The sequence below is a fragment of the Echinops telfairi genome, unplaced genomic scaffold (genome assembly GCF_000313985.2).
Source record: "Echinops telfairi isolate 266 unplaced genomic scaffold, ASM31398v2 ScPeMD7_4;HRSCAF=17, whole genome shotgun sequence".
Lineage (NCBI taxonomy): Eukaryota > Metazoa > Chordata > Mammalia > Afrosoricida > Tenrecidae > Echinops > Echinops telfairi.
In genome coordinates, this window is record NW_022103900.1 from 12,967,202 (window position 1) to 12,982,135 (window position 14,934).

Below are 14,934 nucleotides of genomic sequence, written 5' to 3' on the forward strand. Positions count from 1 at the left end.
GACCTTGTGCGAGCACTCTGTGTGAACGGTCCCAGGAGAGCGTGAGTCAGAGGGAATCCAGGCGGGAGCATTCCTCGGAGGACTTGGTGAGGGCACCTGCCTTGGACCTAGAGGGCGTCCCAGTCGTACAAAGGTGCCTGTGAATGTATGGATAGCATCACTTGGATGGTGCTTTTCATGATTGCCTCAGTTTACAAAGGGCTGCCCTATAAACTGCGAAGAAGAGGGCTCTTCCAGAAGCTGGGCTGGTAAGATTTCTCTGCCAATAAGTGCTTAATGACTCATTTTCCTCAACAGAATTTTCATAAGGCTGGAATGTAGGGAGGGGTGTCTGAAGAAAGTCTGAGAGGAAGTTCGCAAACCACTGTCCTGCTCATTGCCAGAGTCGGCCTCTCATGGTAGCCACTAAAACAAACAACAGATTTCAGTAATGTTTCCTGAACAATCCCTGAAAGCCACCATGGGGTCTGCTTTAATCAGATGAAGAGCCCGAGTAGTCAAAATCCTAAAGACCCAGCAGGCTAACAGTGATATCTGTGGGCAGTCTGAGAGGCTAACCAGGTAAACAGTTGTGTATAATTCAACCAGCATGCTCTACTGTTTGTTTGCCGTTTCTGGTTTCCAGTCAAGCCTGTATTATTACTGAATCCTTCAATTCAACTCACTTTGAAATTCTGTAGATTGATCAAAGTCAAATTGTACATAAGGCTTACTTTTGTCTTCAAATATGTTTAACAAGTGTATTCCAAAGACTTTATTGACAGCTACTGACAAACCCCCTCTTTCAGAATATATTCTGAGAGAAAAGCGAGTCTCACTTAGGCAAGACCATGTCTATTGGTGAATTATTCTTACTCGTCTTTCCATTTTCCTGGTCTGTGCATACACACCTAACCCACACTCAATTTAACCAGACAGCGTTTTATTTCTTCAAAGTAGAGCAGCCGTGGGTGTAGACAGTTGAGTCTTGAAACTTCTGTATTTACGGAAAGTGCATATCGTGCTATTATAGACAAAGATGTGCTGAAAGAAAACGATTTCTGTCTGCAGTGCCTTCTAATCTGTCTGGGGAATAAAAACAGTACCGTTACATGGATTTTCACAAAACACTATGCGATTTTAAGTTTTCTTCTGCTGCTCAAAAGCAGTTGTGTGTATAAGGCACACACCCTGGAAACTGTATTATTCTAAGTTCCTCTGTTGGTTGCAAATAGAAGGGGTCAGAGAAACCCTTAATGATTTACCAAAGCAGTCTGCGAAGGGGATCTAGTAGAAAATGACACATAAAACGGAACCTGTATGGAAAAAACAGAAAAGGAGAGCTTAAAACCGCTGTCTGTCAACGTAAGCAGATGCTGGTGTCGAATTTACAAGGACGGGCAGGCCATAAAACCTCCCTGGAGCCACTCACAGTTCACTTCAAGTCCAAGAACGCCCCCAAAATCTGTTTCTAATTTGACAGAAATCGTTTGAAATTTGGCACGGTATTCCAAAGTACGTGGGAAAAAGAGCTCTTGTCCTGGCTCGGGCTTCAACCACGGAGACGGTTTCGCTTCCTCTCGACGTCTTCCTCCGATGCAGCGACCCACGCTCCGGAGTCAGAATTGGTGAACGTTCGAAAACTCTGGAAAATGAAGGTCAGCGTACGCAGCCTTAGGGATTGCTAAAGAAAGCAGGCTGACGGGGTTGAATGAAAGCTCAGTTTTCTATTGTTTAGGAGGGGAGGGTTTGTACAGAAGTATTTACTTCCTGGAACGGACGAAGGGTGGGAAATTGTTCTAAATATACTGTAGAAACATTTGTCCTCGCAGAGTTGGGAGTTTTCCAGCAATTATAGCCAGATCAGTGGAATACAATCAAGAGCTTTGTGGGGAGGGAGAAGTAGGATTTATGTGTAAACAGACTCTTGCCATTTTTTACAATTTGGCAGAAGCTGTGTCTGTGCCTAACTTTCTTCATTTTGTGTGTAGACATGGTTAAAAATTGTATTTGGAGTGGCCGCCTCGGCTCTTCTTGCGTTATTGGTGATGTGCATTGTCTTGCGTCCTTCCAGAGGTAAGAACTCGTTTCTGAGATTTGTTCTGTTCGCCTAGAAGCCCATAGAAACTTCACGGACGCGTGATCTCTGGTGATTTAAAGTTCCTAAGTGTTAATTTTTCCAAAGTGAGTCTGTTATTTCTCACAAGACTGACAAGCTTAGCGATACGTCCTGGGCAGGGCCAGAAAGACTAAAGAATTTAAGACATGGGTGGAAAAAGATTTACAATGTTATTTCAGTAATACAATCAAAACGGTACTGAATGCTATTCGGAGCTCGGTCACGTACCCAAAACTATATGCTAGATTCTAAGTTTTGAACAGGCCTATAAAGACTTTTTTCAAAAATGGATGTAACTTTTCACTAGGCTTGTCTTGCGGCAAGTAAATCTGAGTAATTGCACAAACACTAAAACAGAATTTATGGGAAATTTGCTTTCTAAATAGTCTTCCCACAAAGTGAGGACGTTGAGAACAGAGGGCTCAGCAATAGCTGCGTCGAGCAAGTGAAAGAGATGTTTTAGATGCAGTAACAACGGACAATCACGTTGTTTGAAAGGCCAAATATTATTAAATGAGCATTTTAATTTCTGATATATCCGATTCTTTTGAAATACTTAGATTAACATTGCTCTCACTTAGCAAAAACGGAAAGATATTATGCACTAATATTGGGGCTAATTTAAATTTAAATCAAACTCAATTTGTAGTATATTATATCAGTATAGTAAATCAACATCCAGTCACTTCAGAGGAATCTTTTAAATGAAATTATTTATAAAGAGAACTTAAGTTTCTAAAATAGGGGCTGGGGGTGTTTATGTGTATTAATGCCCTTATGCTTTTGAGACTATGTGAAAAGTTTGTACCAGCAAATGTTAGATGAAGAGACTAACTGTGATAGCTATGGTAGGAAGTGTCTCTTTGTAAAAATTAACTCATGCTAAAAAAAATCAAGGATAAGCCTCCAGCTAAAGAATGTACATGCCATAAATGAACTGTTGAGAAATTCAAATTTCAAAATACCCATGGGATCTACAGAGGCTTACAAAATAAAGAGGTTTGCCGCTGTGATGTAGAGTATCGTCAGTAACAATCTTCAGTGCTTATTCCTGCTCTCTGCTAGCACAAGAGGTTGAAATGTGTGTAGGTTGTCTTTTACTTTTTTAGTTTCTGCACAGATTTTCGAGTTAGAAATATTTTCAGACTGGTCACTCAACTCAATGGTTTTATGGCCACATTTCCAGTAATTATGGCCAGCAATTGTATTATTGTAAGGTATGCATGACCACTTGAACACAAATCCGTTCAAAATTAGCTCCAGAATCTTAAAGAAACTTAGCCAAGCTTGAAGTTGACCCTCTGCTTCCACAGAAGTAAATGTTCTCATATCAAAATGTGCAGATTTTATTGTAGGCCACCCCGTATCCACACAGAATAGTGGATTGCTCTTTTGAACTTGAGTCATGATTTCTAATGAGAAACATGTTATATTTATACATTTTTAAAAAGCATATATGTACATGTTATATGTATATATATACATATACTATATGTATATATACATATATCAACATGTACTTATACGAACAGCATATGTGTGTATATCTATTATTTGTGGACACACACACACACACACACACACACACAAGCACATAAGGAGTATGAAGGATATAAGTGTATAAGGAGCCCTGGTAGCATAGTGGGTTGCACAGGTCACAGTTTGGAGAAAACCACCAGCCATTCCTCTGAGGCTCAAAGGGCCAGTTATACTCAGTCCTATAGGGCAACTGTGAGTCAGAATCTACTCAATGGCAGTGAGTTTGAGTTACACACACTTATCCATAGAAGTGCACACCCGTATGTTGTTTGGTGCCATCGAGTCAGTTCTGACTCAGCAACCCTATGAACAAGTGAACACAACACTGCCTGGTCTGCACTATCCTCCCAATTGTCATCAAATGTCAGCACATTGTTGCACCCACCGTGTTAGTCCATCTCTTTGAGCGTCTTCCTCTTTTTCACTGCCCTGCTACCAAGCCCGATGTTCGTGCCAGGAATGGTCTCTCTTGATAACATGTCCAAAGTACGTGAGATGAAGTCTCACCATACTCACTTCTAAAGAGCTTTCTGCGATCCCTCTTCCAATATCAATGTATTTGTTCTTTTGGCGGTCCATAGCCCTTGCAATATTCTTCATCAGCACCAGAATTCATGTGCATCAGTTCTTCTTCAGTCTTCCAAATTCAGTGTCCAACTTTCACATGCAGAGGAGGGGATTCGGAATATCAAGGTTTAGGTCTGATGCACCTCAGTCCTCAAAGTGACATCCTTGCTCTTCAACACTTTCATAAGATCTTGTACAGCAAACTTGTGCAATGAAATGCATCATTTGATTTCTTAACTGCTACTTCCATGAACCTTCATTGTGGATCCAAGCAAGACAAAATGCTCGACAACTTCAATCTTCTTTCCATTTATCATGATGTTACACATTAGTGCAGTTGTAAGAATGATGGTTTTCTTTGTATTAAATTGTAATCCGTAGTAAAGACTGGAAGTCTTGATCTTCATCAGCAAGCAAGTGCTTCAAGTCCTCCTCACTTTCAGCAAACAAGGTTATCTCATCTGCACACCCCAGGTTGTCAATAAGCCTTCCTCCAATCCCGTTTCTGCTTCCTTTCAACATAGAGCCTAGTTTCTTAGATTATGTGCTCAGCACATAGACTGAGTAAGTATGGTGAAGGGGAAACAACCAAGAAGCACATCTTTCCTCGATTTGAACCTTTCAGTAGTCCCTTGTTCTGCCTGATTGCTTCTTGGTCCGTGTGCAGTTTCTACAAGAGCACAAGGAAGTGCTCTGGAATTCCCAGTCTTCTCAGTGCTATCTAGAGTTAGTGATAGCCCACACAGTCTAATAATGCCTCTGCATATTCAGTAAAACACAGGTAAACATCTTTCTGGCAGTCTCTGCTTTCAGCCAAGATCCATCTGACAGCAGCAATGCTATCCTTTTGTTCCATGTCTTCTCCTGAATCCAGCTTGAATTTCTGAAAGTTCTTGTTATGTGCTGCTGCAACCATTGTTGAGTGATCTGTGAAGTTTTACTTGCAAGTCATATCAATTGTATTGTTCTGCAAGTTCCACATTCTGTTGGGTCACTTTTCTTTGGATTGAGTACAAATATGGATTTCTTCCGATCAGTTGGCCAGGTAACTGTCTTCCAAATTTCTTGGCCTAGGTGAATGTGTGCTTCCCATGTTTCATCAATACATTGAAATATTTTGTTGTATTCTGTAGATCCCTAGAGCATTGTTTTTTTTGCCTAATGCCTCCAGTGCAGCTTATACTTTCTTCAGTACAATTGGTTATTGGTATACACACATATACATATATACACACATATACATTATATATATATGGCAAACATTCACTGTCATCCAGTCTATTCCAACTCATGTCAACCCTACAGGTTATGGTAGAACTGTCTCAGAGGGTTGCCAAGACAGTAACTCTTCATAGGAATAGAAAGCCTCATCTTTATCCCACAGAGTGGTGGGTGGCTTCGAACTACTGATCTTGGAGTTAGCAGCCTCATGGGTAACTGCTATCCAACCAGGGATCCAAAAATATATGACAATGGGAGTTACAAATGGTTAACATGCTCACCTGCTAACTGAATGGTTGGAAGTTCCACCCAGAGATGTTTTGAAAACAAGACCTGGTGTTTCCACCCCCCAAAAAAAATCAAACTCAGAACACCCTACGAAGCACTATTCTGTTTCCTATGGGGTCACCATGAGTCAGAATCAACTTGGTGGCAACTGATATATGTGTGTGTATGTGTGTATATAAATACAAAATCAAATAGTGTACATAAGTATAAGGAACAAGGCTGATGTAGTGGGTTATACGTTGGGCCACTAATTTTCAAGGTCAGTAGCTCCAACATCCCAGCTGCTCTGAGGGAGAAAGATAGGCTGTCTGCTCCCGTGAGGATGTAACATCTCAGCATCCCTGAGACACAGTTTCTAAGCTGTCTTTTAAAGCCTCTATGAGTTGGAATCAACACAGTGGCAATAGGCTTTCTAAAATATATAAATAATTTTATAAATATATAAAAATTCCCATCCGTACTCTCTTCCCATGTGAAGCTCTGTATTATACACATGGCTAGCACCATGGAGTCAATTTCAACTCCAGGCAACCTCATGCAAAACCAAACAAAATGCTACTCGCCCTGTACCATCCTCACATTCGTCTGTCATGGAGGCCATTGTGCAACTCAGCTCACTGAGGGTTTCCTGGGCCCTGTTGGCCGTCTGCCTCACAACAAGTGATGTTCTCCTCTCAGGGAACGCTTCCTCCTAATGACATGCCCAGAAAAAGGGAGTTGAACAAAGGTCTCTTGTGATCCATAAGGTTTCATTCGCTAATTTTTACAAACAAAATTGCCAGGCCTTTCTCTCCATTATGTCTTAGTCTAGAGATTTCACTGTTTGTTTGTTTTTCCACTATGGGTGATCCAGGTGGTATTTGAAATACTAGGGGCAAAGGATCCACTGTCACAGCAACATGAAACTCATTACCGTTCTGCACACTGATGCATGGGTGGTAGAGTATATAGTTTATAAATGGTGTAGCCTATAAAATTCCATGGTATTTGTAACAATCTTCAACTGACGTTAATTCTCAGAGCAAAGTGATTTCTTGATAAAATAAAATACTAAAATTAAACTCCAAATATGTATGCATGCAAAAACAAGAAGAAGAAAAGCAAAGAATATTTGGTCTATAACATTACTCTTCCTTCTAGATTTGCTTTAAAAATTCTCAGATTGTCATTAATTAACTCTGTTGTCCTAATTACTGTTCTCTATTTTACCTCTCTAAGTTCTACTATCCATTGCAATGGCTACACAGAACTCTGACAAATTTTATGATTAAAGGTTTTATTAAGGACGTTAACAAGTTGTAATGTTGGTGGCAAATGCTCAAGGTTGGGTTGTTTGTCAGGACATGTTACAAAGTTCTTTCAGATCTGTTAATAAATGCCCACAGGGGCATACCACTATGCGGTAAGCGTCAGCCCGAAGGCATTCAGCTGGTCAGCAAAACCAGCTCCCAGAATTATATACGTGCCCAGTAAACTACAATCCAGTAAATTTCAGCCTGAAGACACTCTGTCCCACTTCCGCGTGTCACTCCGCTCTGCCAGCCAGCCTCCTGCACAAGCGCATTCAGCTCTGCTTGCTGCAGGGGTTGGGAAGTCCATCACTGTTCCAAGCGCTGGCTCCTGGTTCTGCTGCTGCTCCTCTGATATTCTAGCTGTCTTCTAGATCCAGAAGGTTCGCTAAGCATGGATCTTGGGTTCAGAGGATGGGCTCCCTTCCTGGCTCTTGTTGGTCTTGAGATCCCTCTTCCTGTTTCTCACAAGGCTTATTTTATGTGCAGCAGGATGGTACCCTAGGGATTTCTGTTCACTCCTCACGGCCAAGCCTATCAGTATCTTTCCTCACTTCTTACCAGACCCATGCAAGAAAAGGCCATTTGGTGGGTGTTAGAGACTTTGGCTAGCAGAGCCACATTAAATAATGCATTGCCCCTGCAAACACCTGGTGGCACAGTGGGCTGTGTATCAGGCTGCTGACTACAAAACAAGGTCAGCAATTCAAAACCACCAGCCACTCTGAGGGAGAAAGATGAGGTTTTCTACTTCTGCAAAGATTTACAGTCTTAAAAACTCACAGGGGCAGTTCGACTTTGTCGTACAGAGTCACTCTGAGTCAGCGTTGACGTGATAACAATGAGTTCAGCTTGGTTTTAGACTATTTATTCCTCTAGTTGTCTGAGCAAGACCAGGGAAATAAGTTCTCCTTTCCCCTCTTCACAAGCCTTGGCAGCACAGTGGGTTAAGTGTTGAGCTGCCAACCACAAAGTCAGTGGTTCTAATACAGCAGCTGCTCCTCCTTTGAAGTTTTAAAGTTTCAGAAACCCTGTGGAGCAGATCTACTCTGTTCTATAATATCCCCATGAGTAGGAATCAGCTCAGTGGGATAGGTTTCATTTGGCTTTGGATCCCTCTAGGAAGGACAGGTGTGTCTCAGGATTGTATCCTTTCACCATGCTTATTCAAAGTGTCTGCTGAGCAAATCTGAGAAGCTATATTAGATGCAGAGAATACAGCTTCGGGATTGAAAGAAGGCTTAAGATGCAGATGACACAACCTTGTTTGCTGAAACTCAGCAGGACTCGAAGCCTCTGCTGATGCAGGTCAAGAGCTGCAGCCCTCAGTATGGATTCTAGTTAAATGTCCAGAAAATCGTCACACTGGACCAATTGAAAACATCATGATAAATGGAGAAAATATCAAAATGAAGAGTTGATTTTACTTGAATCAACACGCAATCCTTAGGGAAGCAGCAGTCAGAAATCAAACCACATATTGCATTTGTGTAACCTGCTGCGGAACACTCTCTAAGGGGTTGAAGAGCAACGACGTGACTTCGCAGACAGAGGTGCGCCTCGCCCACGCCAGGCATTTTCAGTGGCCTTTTCTGCACGTGAAAGCCAGACAGTGAGTCAAGAAACCAGAGAAGAGTTGATTCCCTGGAATTGTGGTAGTGGTGAAGACTATAGAAAGAACCATGGACTGCCAGAAGAACAAAAAATCTGTCTTGGAGGAAGTGTAGCTACGATGCTCCTTAGAAGGTGAAAGTTCATTTCACATACTTCGGATGCATTCTCAGGAGACCAGTCCCTGAGAAGGGACAAAGACATCGTGCTTGGTAAACTAAAGGGTTAGCGAAAAACAGGAAGGCCCATCTATGATATGGATTGACACGGTAGCTGCAACAATGGGCTCACACATAAACCACAATTGTGAGGATGATGAAGGGCCAGGCAGTCTTTTCTTCTTTTGTAGGTAGATTCACTATGAGCCCTGACCCACACTTCTCTTCAAAGCAATCCAATCATCCCTAATATAGAACCCCAGGTTCAGGCCTCCCCCTCAGAGCTGCTCAGCGCCAGGTAGGAAGATGACCCAACGGGGCAATAAAGGAAGAAGGGAAGGAAAGTGAGGAAATGAAAAGCTAGCTGACAAACGTTGAGATGCTATACAAGTAAATCCCCGGTGAAAAGTGCAAAGATGTATTGGCAGCTCTGTTCTTAAGAACTCTCATAAAGCCTATTGTGTCAAAGTTTTGACTTTCATGAAAACCTTGTGCAGCTTCAATGGTTTGAAAGTTCCAGGAAGGGAATGCTTTGTCTGAACTTTAAATTGGATCACATTGCTGTTACCCTCGTGTTGAATATGTAACATAGTGCTGGCTTAAATTCCCCTGCTATTTAACCACGAGGCGCCCTGGTGGTAGAGTGGTTATGTGTTGGCCTGTGTTCGAAACCACCAGCAGCTCTGCAGGAGAGAAACTAGGCTTTCCACTCCGGTCACAGTTACAGTCTTGAAAACCCCCGGGGGTCACTGTCAGTCAGCTGTGACTCTATGCAGGGAGTTTTTATTTAACCTTGCAACCATGTCTCCAAAGCACAAATCCGGTGCAGGTGCTGGTGATGCATTGAAGGAAGGTGATCCCCACTGGAATCAGGTGGAAATGGTGACTCGGTTGGAGAAAGGTGAAGCACCACTAGTCATTGGAGAAGTGCTGGACTGCAGTTGGTCAGTGATTGGAACAACTTAAAGGCGATCCAATGAGAAGGCGAAAGGCTATGCCCCAGGGGTAGCTGCAGTTATTGAAATGGAAATGGTTGATTTGGTTCAAAACCGACACAATATGTCTATTAAATTGAGTGGTGGGAAAGGCTTGCAGCATTTTCAGTGGTTTCTTCTTTCTAACTGTCTGAAGATCTAGTCCTTTAATTTTCTTCACATTACTATACCTACACACTTATACACACGTCTATTTTCACTACAAAACCATCTGTCAGCTTTTATTATGATGATTATGTACTTTATTATTCTACGTAAGACATTTCCATGAATTTGCAAGGGGTTTATTTGCATAGAAAGGTAGGGCACATATGATATACTAAGACAAATATGATATTAAATAAGAACCATATGCATACGTGCCTGTTGAGACTTGTACAAATTCAACTTCAAGATTGATCGCCTTAGTAACCTGGGGACTAGAAACACAATGAAAACAACAACAAATGCCAGCGACCCTGCTTCCCATACCTCATCAGAAATCCTGTTCCCCCTTTGCTCAGTTGCCTTTGTAGTATTCTTAGCCCAGGATTTAGAAGCCAGCATAAGGACAATCTTCTTTTTGAGAAACAGGAAAACACACAAAGAATATTCGTTCATTCATTTGTTAGTGCATTTAGTCAGCATGACGACGTGTCCATCACTTGCCCAGGCACAAGGCTACAGCAGTGTAGATTTCCCTCTGAAATACTTGTGAGGTAGAATTCAACGCCCGTGTACTCGAAGACACATGGCCATCACCACCAATACCAGATAAGATTTCTATGATTCCCCATCAAGTCTAAGTGAAAGAAGGAGAGGTGTATTCCTATGAAGGGAGAAAGTCCCAGGGTCACCAGCTTCTGAACTAAAAGAACTTGGGTGGATTTAGGAAGGATTTAAGCAATATAGGAGCATTTGTGGCTCAGTGGGTGAAGAATTGGACTGCTAATCAAAAGGTTAGGGGTTCAAGCCCACTAGCTCTTCTGTAGAAGAAAGATGAGGCAATCTGTTTCCTGAAAGATTTATAGCCTCCAAAGCTCCACGGAGCAGTACTACACTTTCCTATAGGTTCTCTATGGCAGTGAGCTTGGCTTAGGCAACACACAGAGAGGTGTTGTAGACTTAGACAAATCCATTACGTTCACTTACATTACAAGGACCAGAAAGAACAGCATTTTTTCAAAATTTCCAAATATTTCAGATTTTGCTTACACACATAGGTTCTTCATCCTGGAACTGCTTTTTGGCCTAGGCCTGCTCTTTAACTGATTGTCTTTCTTCTCTCCTGCTCCACTGATTCTTTTTTTTCTTTTTCTTCTGAGGTCTTCAGACCCTCAGGGGAAACTAAGCTGCCCAGTTCTCCCTTCTTTGGTTCATCTCAAAAGACACACAGGAAGACATTGTTTCAGATTTATACACATGAAAAGCAAAATCAACGTCAAATAAGCAAAAAAAAAAAAAAAACCCCAAACAACTGGAATTGGAAAGTTAGGGGCATAAAACTGTCAAGTCAAGTCTACACTCGAACGGTCTTGCTTCATGATTTATAGTATCTATTCTGCTCTCTAGGGTTACGATGAGTCAGGTTTGACTGAGCAGCAAGCCACAACCATAGTTGATTATGTTCTTTATTTTATAGACATAAAAACACAGCGATAGAGTCCTTACTTGTTGGATTAAAAAACAACAGAAATAAAAATTTAGATTTTAGCCCTAGGATGAAAAAAAGTAAGATTCCTTTGGGATTACAAATAATAATCATATTGAATATGGTAAAGCGAGATTAGTGTACTTTCATTATTACCTATTCTCTACCCTGTCTGGTCTCGTGTGGCTCCGAGGGTCTTTGGTCTCTTGTCCAGGAAGTATTGATTTGCTGTTGTTACAGTTCAGTGCTGTTGAGTTGATTCTAATTTATAGCAACTTTATGTACCACCGAGTTAAACCTGCCCGATCTCATTGTTGTAGCTGCCATAAAAATCCATCTCACTGAAGGCCTTCCACGTCATCGTTGACCCTCTACTTTCCCAATCATGATGTGCTACTTCAGGGACTTGATGTCATTTCCAAAATGCGTGAGACAGAGTCTTGCTTCTAAGGGGCATTCTGACTGCGCTTCCTCTATAAAGCACTGGGATGGAGCATGGCAGATTAAGTCTGTGTCCTTAGGAAGTTTCCAATCACATAATGGACAACAAAAAAAACCAACTGGAATAAAGAGGTCATCAGTACATGCTTCCTTGAGGCTCTCTTTGAACTTAGACCTTAAGGACAGGGAGCACATGTTAGGGGGAAACCCTCAGTGCCTGGGGAGAACTGTTGCAAAGATACTGAGGAGCAGGAAAGGTTACGGAAGTTCAAGAATCCAAAAGGAAGCTCATATACATAAAACCAAAATGATTTAAACATGTTAATAAATGTGCATATGTATTTATGATGGTATGCACACCAAATTCAGAGTATTGATACCGTTTCTCCATAACCACAAGAGCCCTGGTGGTTTAGTGGGTATGTGTTGAACTGCAGTTCGAAACCATGAGCTGCTCCTTGGGAAAAAGACTAGGTTTGCTACTCCTGTAAAGAATTTCAGTCTTGGAAACTTACATGGGGTTGTGGGAGCAGGGGGAGTTTTCTTGTTATTCACAAACACATACCTGTTTATTTTGTCAAATAGGACATATAATATTTTTTCAGAAGATAAATGAAGTTATAGAAATCATTAGTTTGTAAGAAATGCCCATTGAAATATCTGTATTTTAGATAAATACCTATTGTTGTTGCTAGTATTACAAGGACTAATTTCTATGACATTGGTAATATCTTGTTATAAATAATACAGATGTCAGATGAAATAATCTTCAAAGGCAATATGACTATGTTTTTAAAGTTTGAAATTTTCCCAGTATCAACATTCAGGACTGCAAAACAGTCTCCCTCAAACATCATAAGACTTTTAAGCTTATTTATTCACTACTTTTGGGAAGGAAACATTGGGGAGTCTAAAAGGTTGAGGGAAAAGTTCAGAAAGTCCATGGCAATAAAAGCGTTTTCTAGTCAAATGTAAATAAACCAAATTTAGAAATTATATTTCCCTTAATCTGTACTTGGATTTTAAGATCATAGATGCATCATGATAAACAATTTTTGAGCTTTGCCAAATTTTAAATAATTTAGAAAATAATCTAACTCTTTGTATAATTTCCATAATGCAGAGGAATTTGCCTCTGATGTCCAATGCAATTAGTGTTACAATTTATATATGAATAAATAGTAATAGGTAAACATTCATTTTAAAGCTCAAATCAGATTTGTTGAATCAGAAGTACTAAGACAACGGGTGGTGGTTTTGAGCTGTTGAGCTTGTGGGTCACAGCCTACCGCGTAAATTAAAAATATACTTTAAAACAAAATGTGATTTGCCATTTGGTAGGAAATTCTATTCATTAGTGGAACAGGAAAAAATAACTCTATGTGAAAACAAAACCCCAAACAACTAGCTAATGGAAACAAAATGGAAACATTTCCACAAAGACAAAATCACCCAAGATGTACTTAAAAGGAAATAAAAAGATACAAACAGAATTAATGATGCTGTAAAGTAAAGCTTTCAAGACCTTCGACTCTTATTATGTGACTCCAAACGAGAAGGAAAAACTGCTAACATTCATTAATAATCCACATGTGCAAAATACAAAGTACGAAGTTAGGAAAACCGGAAGTGATCAAAAATGAAGTGGAACATAAAGATCGATATCCAAGGCATAAGAGGCATTCGCTGTTCTGAAGCAGCCATCCATACGGTTTCCTGGGCCAGAAAGGACAGATGGACGGGAAGTGGCATTGCGGTCATCATCACAGAAAAGAGTTCACGATCTATCCTGGAATGCAATGTGGTCGCTGAGACAACATCCACACACCTGCCAGGAAGACCAGTCAATATAAATTTTACTCAAACTTGCTAATGCAATACACGAAGAAATGGGAGATTACTACCAACTTCTGCAATATGAAAGTGACCAACTATTCAATAACGTGTATTGATAATTACTGGAATTGGAATGGGAAGGTTGGAATCAGAGAAGCACCATAAGCTAGAAAATGACCTTGTAGATAGAAACGACATCTGAGATGGTCTGACAGAAAATTTCAGAACCAATGATTTACTCACTAAAAACGCAGGTGAATTTCTTTTATTGTGCTTTGCAATTTTCCCCTACAAATTCAAGGTGTGGGGCAGCTTTGCATAGAGAGACTCCACTGGCACCATTTCTCCAGTAGTACATGCTCACTTCTTGTCTGTGTGTCACGTTTTGAAAATTATCATTATGTTTCAAAATCTTTCATAATGTTATTACATACTTAATAGACTACAGTATACAGTAAACATAACTTTTATATCCATAGGCAATTTTTAAAAAGTGTTTGACTAGCCTTTTTGATATATTTATTGTGGTGGTCCACTAAGGCACCTGTACTGTCTCCGAGATAAACAATAACTGTCCATGTGAACCTCACTGGATGGAGCACACAGAAATCAAATCAACTAAATTTGTGGAAAAAGACAGTACAGAAAGTCCAATATCATCAGTAAGCACAACTGCGTTGACAACTGCAAAACAAACCCTTAATTACTCACTTGAAAGTTCAACTTTAAGCTTAAGAAAATTAACAAGTTTGTGAGAGCTAATGTATGACCCTGAGTATGTCCCACCAGATTATAAGACCATCTCAAGAATGTGTTTGAAGAAGAAGAAGAAGAAAAAGGATGTATTTGGTGTAATTAACATGAATAGCCAAAGAATGTGGAGTCCATGTGGCATAGTGGGTTATGTGTTCGGCTGCTAACCACAAGGTCAGCAGTTTGAAAGCACTGCCGCTCGGTGGGAAAACAATGAGGCTTTCCACTCCTGTAAAGAGTTACAGTCTTGGAAACCCACAGAGGTAGTTCTACCCTGTCCTGGAGGGTTACTATGAGTCAGAATTGAATCAATGGCAGTGAGTTTGAGGATTTTTGGTTTTGTTTTAGCCAAAGAACAAATGAGTTGTAAGAAGACATGAAAATATGACCTGCAAAGAAAGCAACAGATCATTAAAAAGGCAGGAAAGGAATAAAAAGTAAAATGGATGCCAGAAGGGACTCATAGCTGCTTTTCAATGTAGAGTCCTAATGGCGAAAGACAGACGTG

At 40.6% G+C, this 14,934-nt stretch overlaps 1 protein-coding gene across 1 annotated transcript in view; it reads left to right on the forward strand.

Annotated features, from left to right (window-relative positions):
* Positions 1-1,388: 1,388 nt before the first annotated feature.
* The window catches only part of LOC101649394 (fibroblast activation protein alpha), a 102,845-nt gene continuing 89,299 nt past the window's right edge, over positions 1,389-14,934 (forward strand). Inside the window, exons 1-2 of the mRNA XM_045298074.1 lie at positions 1,389-1,637; positions 1,971-2,055. Of these exons, the coding sequence (XP_045154009.1) occupies positions 1,632-1,637; positions 1,971-2,055 (91 nt within the window). The 5' untranslated portion in view covers positions 1,389-1,631. The remainder of the gene's footprint in view (positions 1,638-1,970; positions 2,056-14,934) is intronic.